The sequence below is a fragment of the Arachis hypogaea genome, chromosome 1, assembly GCF_003086295.3.
Source record: "Arachis hypogaea cultivar Tifrunner chromosome 1, arahy.Tifrunner.gnm2.J5K5, whole genome shotgun sequence".
Taxonomy (NCBI): Eukaryota; Viridiplantae; Streptophyta; class Magnoliopsida; order Fabales; family Fabaceae; genus Arachis; species Arachis hypogaea.
In genome coordinates, this window is record NC_092036.1 from 40,158,842 (window position 1) to 40,164,268 (window position 5,427).

Here is a 5,427-nt window from a genome sequence, read left to right on the forward strand (position 1 = left end):
TCCTTGAAGGATATCTCCCAATTTTGCGTGTTTTGCTAAATTATCGTATTGTTGTTATTTGGCATAGGGTTGCCAGGGATGAAGATATCTCTGGGGGCGTGTGTATCGCCGAGGAAGCAGAAATGTACGATGGAGCAGACCATGGAGTTGGATTGGTTGAGGGCGAAGGCTTTGAAGGGATAGAGTCAGACGATTACGAGTTACACGAAGATGAAACAGGACACGACCATCATGCAGAGGCCGATGTCGATAGTGCGGATGTGGTTGAATTGGAAGACAATTTGGACAACATCGGAGGAATGTCTGACAATTTTGCGGATGATGACTTATACGCTATTGATTGTGGCAAATCGATAAATTCGATTGATTTTTTGAACTTGAGCGAGGAGGAAGTTTTCCGCTTTAATTTCGCAGATGTTTACATTGCGTTTTAGTTCTACCAGCAATATGCAAAGCACCATGGCTTTGGAGTGAGACGTTCAAGGAGTGAAAAATGTGGCGAAGTAAGGATACGGTAGGAATTTGTGTGCCATCGACAAGGGTACCGATCCCGGAGGTTCTACTCAATTCCAAACCAGCAAAAGAGGCCAAAGGACGAGACACAGTGTGGATGCCCTGCAAGGATGCATGTTTGCATAGACGATGAATCAGAACATTGGCACGTTGCGTACTTTTCAGATGCGCATAACCCCAATGTTCTTGAATTGCGATTTTCTTCCACGCTCCTGGGCCATCAGAGGATGAGTGAAGCGGACATCGAGCAGATGAACGACATGCGCAATGGAGGATTGGCGTCTTGCAAATCCATGATTTTATGGCGAGCCTAGCCGGCGGGTATCATAATGTCCCCTACACAACAAAGGACATGCACAATGGAAATGCGAAACAACGAAGGGAGGGTGGCCTAGATGCAGAATCGTGCTTAAGATATCTCCGAGAGTGCAAGGCAAATGATCCAGCACTTTACTACAAAGAAGTTGTTGACGGGGAGGGCGTGTTACAACATTTGTTTTGGTGTGACAGCACCAGCCAAATTGATTACCAGGTATTTAGAGACGTGGTAGCCTTTGATGCAACGTACAAGAAAAACGTTTACCTTTCACCACTGGTAGTCTTCTCTGGTGTGAATCACCACAACCAAACGGTTGTCTTTATTGATGCACTCATGGCAGACGAGAAAGAAGAGACCTATGTTTGGCTGCTTCAACAGTTGTAAACTGTAATGAAAGGGAAAGCTCTTGTGTCCACAATAACCAATGGTGACCGGCAAATGAAGTCTATGATCGAGCAAGTAGTTCCAGAGGCTCACCATCGACTCTGGGCTTGATACCTACTCTGAAACGCCACGAGCAACATTGGAAAGCCTAACTTTACCAGGATGTTTAAGGATTGCATGCTTGGCGACTACAAGGTCGGAGCATTCCAGAGAAAGTGGTTTGAGATGGTGGAGAAATTTGGCGTCGCCGATAAAAGATGGGCACAAGACATGTACGAGAGAAGGCATAGTTGGGCAACATCACACATACGAAGAAAGTTCCTTGCCGAATTTCACACAACCTCAACGTGTGAGGACTTGCACGCGGTGATATCATGGTATGTTAAGTCTCGATACAGTTACACTGATTTTTTACATCATTTTCATCGATGCTTGATGTTTGGTCGTGCAAAGGAAGTCGAGGCTGATTTTGAGTGTGCAAAGGGTGACCTTGTTTTGACCACCAACCTGAAACAGTTGGAGCGGTGTGCAGCCGATAACTACACTCAAACAATATTCTATTTGTTTGTTCCCATTCTTGACAGGACCTGTGCAATGAGGGTGGTTGATTTTGAGGACAACGATTCGTATTTTATCCACACCGTCTCTCGATATGGCACTCCTGGGAAAGATTGGCATGTTGTTGCAACATCTGAAATGAGCGAGGTCCGATGCACGTGCATGAAAATTGAATGTTTTGGGGTCCCTTGCGATCATATAATTGTGGTGCTTGTTTTTAACAATGTTCATGAGATCCCAAGGTCTCTGATATTGCCGAGATGGACCAAGGATGAAAAAGTGATGGGGTGCAGTCGATGGGCATAATTTGGGATTGTGTACAACTAACGCAACACTGGTGCCTGATGGATTGGTACCAGAAAGTGTGCAAAATTGTATGTCATAGCACTGAGAAGTTCCAGTTTGCAAGAGACATTGCCATGCTGATGCTGAAACACTTTGAGAACGAAGATGCAACCGACACCAGTTTTTCACCCGAGGGGCCATCCAATGAAGGTGGCAGAGCCTCGGCACAGAATCCACCCAGGCGCAATACAAAGGGTAACGGTGTTAACGATGGAAAAAAAATTCAAGCATTGTGTTGGTTGTAGGTATTGCGAAGAATATTTTAGTCAATATCCAAGGGTTGCTCTTTCCGGTATACTTTCATATCTTTGAAATCCCTCCAATTGATTCGGACAAGCCATCTTCTATTCTCCTTGGGAGACCATTTATGAAGAAGTTCTGATTCAAGTTGGATGTACATTCCGGAGCTTACTCATTTGAGGCCGATAGAAAAATAGTGAAGTTTACTTTAGATGGATTCAAGAAGCCTACTCTTGAAGTCTACTCCATTTTCAGATGCGACTTAATTGAAGATCAAGTGATTGAGCCTAACAAGGAGCAAGAAGAAGAAAAGCATGCCAAGGTGTTAGAGATTTTCCTCCTTGGAGAGGTTCCAAATGCTCAATGAACTCATGCAAGTCCAACTTAAGACTTTAAACTAAAGTGCTAGGTGGGAGACACCCCACCATGGTAACATTGTTCTAACCCTTCTTCTTTTGTTTATAGTTCTTAGATTTAATTACTTTCTTGTGTTATATTGATAAAAAAAAAAGAGAAAGTCTCTTATGCGCGCGCACACCCTTGTGCGTACGCACACATCTTGATCCCTTCTCTGTTCAGAGCATTCGCACGACTTGTGCAAGCACACACCTTCCATTTCTCACCTCGTGTGCATGTGTACACATGCTTGTGTGTATGCACAAGTACTGTTTTTGACAAAATTTTTATTGCACTTTGAATTTAGCCCTAACGCACTTCCACCCCCTCTATCCCCTTCTTTTCTTACTTTTACCCTCTTTTCTATTTATTCTTGTTTGTTTTATTTGTATTTCAATTTTATTTTAGTAATTATATTAGTTTTGGTATTATTTGCTTGTTAAATAAGTTGCAAGTGTTTGCTTGATGGTTGATTGGGTTGCTTCTTGATTGAATTTCATCAATGCACTTTTACTTTGCCTTAAATTACTAGCACCTAATTGGATTTGCACATTCACATTTTGTTGCATATTAGGTGAAATTTTTATAAGTACACATTGAATTAAGTGAATTGAGTTGAAATTACTTATTCATCATGATCTTTTCATATCAAATTCATTACATGACCGATACTTATTTCTTGTTAATGCTTTGCATTTGTTTGCGTGACTTGACTTGATTATTATCAAGTGTGTCACTTTTTGCAACAAGTACCTTTACCATGTGGCTATTTCATTATGAGTCATAATGAATAAGGAGTTTACTTTTTATTATTGGATTGGTCATTGTTTATGGTGCTTCTATATCAATTTTGCGCTTTCACTTGCACAATTTCAATAACCAATATCTTATATATTCAATTCACTTTAGTTGTGGTTACCTAGGTTGGCCTATGCCTTTCCTCTTGCTTATGCCTTACTTGCAACCTAGGCCACTTGATTGAGGAACATGCTATTTCTTTTGATTGTGTGGTTTCTGTTTTTATCCGGCCAATGTGTATGTTCTAAACCGTCCATACTTCGAATACACACATTGTGTTTTATTATACCACACTTATATGACCTTTTCCTCAATTGTTGTTTATTTGCTTTCTATAGTAACCTGAGCTCCGGTGCCCACCAGCTGAAGGTGGAGCCTCACATCTCTTCACCCCCGGATTGTGTGCATGTACGGAGGACTGTGCAATATTTAAGTATGGGGGAGGATCCACAATTTTCGGGGCGTAATTTATTTTTCTCAACACTTTGCATCATTTTCTTATTTTACTAGTTATGTTTTTTGTGAATATTTGTTTATTATTTCATTGCATTTCACGTTGTTTAGTTTGCTTGTATATATCTTAGTTTGGTTATAGTTTTATTGTAATAAATATTTGCATTTGCATGGTAGAGTAAATAAGCTTGGTTAAAACAACAAAGAATTTTCAATAAATCTCTTATAGGGCGTTCCATTGATTAGATTTGAAAAATTGTTTGTTTTCAACTTGCTTGAAGTATCTTTTTATGGAACATAAAAAAGAGCTTGAACAAAATACTTAGTGACCTTTGAGCCTTAATTGTATGGTTGCACATTTTCAACCACAAATTTTGTTCTTGTGTGTTATACTTCTTTTATGATTGTAATCTTTGATTTGCTTGATTCTATATGTCCATTATTTTGTGTATGAATGTATTTATATGATTGAGGTCATCGTTTCATATAGCTCACTTAACCAAATAGCCTACCTTTTATCTTTCATTGTTAGCCAACTTTGAGCCTATGCTAAACCCATTTGTTCTTAATTTTAGCATATTACAAGCCTTAAAGCGGAAAACAACAAATATCCCTTGTTTTGATCTTTGATTAGCTTAGGTTAGTGAGTGTATTTATCATTCAAGTGTGGAAATATTTGAGGAGATTGGGTGAGATAAAAGTGTATTTTAGTATTTTTGTTGAAAATTTTGGGAATTGGGTCCATACTCATGCATTAAATGTTTAATACCATATGCATTGGCACTTTTGTATATACTTCATCAAAAGAAAAAGAGAAAAACAAAAGAAAAATAAAAGAAAAGAAAAAAATTGGAAAAAGAAAAAAAAGGAAGCAATAAAAGGGGACAAAAATGCCCCCAAAGTAAAGTAATAATATCAATGCATATGGAATGTGATTGAAAGAGAATGCACGAGTGTGTGAAAAAGTGAAGAATGGGTAGTTAGGTTTGCATTAGAATTGAATAGGTTGTTGTAAGTTAGGTGGAAGCTTAGGTTAATCAAAGATTCAAATTTCAAACTCACTTGACCAAATAGAATCTTACCTTGACCCTAGTCCCATTACAACTCATGGATAAGTCCTCTTGATATTTGTTTGCATGCACTGAATAATTGTTGATTGTTAGATGACTTGCAAATCTTTAGAAAACATTATTAAAGGAGCATTGAGTGATTAAACCCTACACACTCAGCGATTAGAGTGTAAACACATCCGGTGAGGGAGAATTGTGATTAGCATGAGGACATGCTATTGTTTAAGTGTGGGAGAATTGATGAATCCATATTTGATGATATATTTTAGTTTGATTTGAGTGGATTTCATCATATAAACCCACATTTATTCAATCAAATAGCATGCTTTTGTGTTTTCTCTCTAAAGTGAG

The 5,427-nt window shown here is 38.8% G+C and overlaps 1 protein-coding gene across 1 annotated transcript; it reads left to right on the forward strand.

The window, feature by feature from the left end:
* The first annotated feature begins 1,378 nt into the window (after positions 1–1,378).
* Positions 1,379–2,080, forward strand: LOC112717640 (protein FAR1-RELATED SEQUENCE 9-like). Its single transcript, XM_025769634.1, has one exon. The coding sequence runs from the start codon at positions 1,379–1,381 to the stop codon at positions 2,078–2,080; it is 702 nt and encodes a 233-aa protein (XP_025625419.1).
* The last annotated feature ends 3,347 nt before the right edge of the window (positions 2,081–5,427 follow it).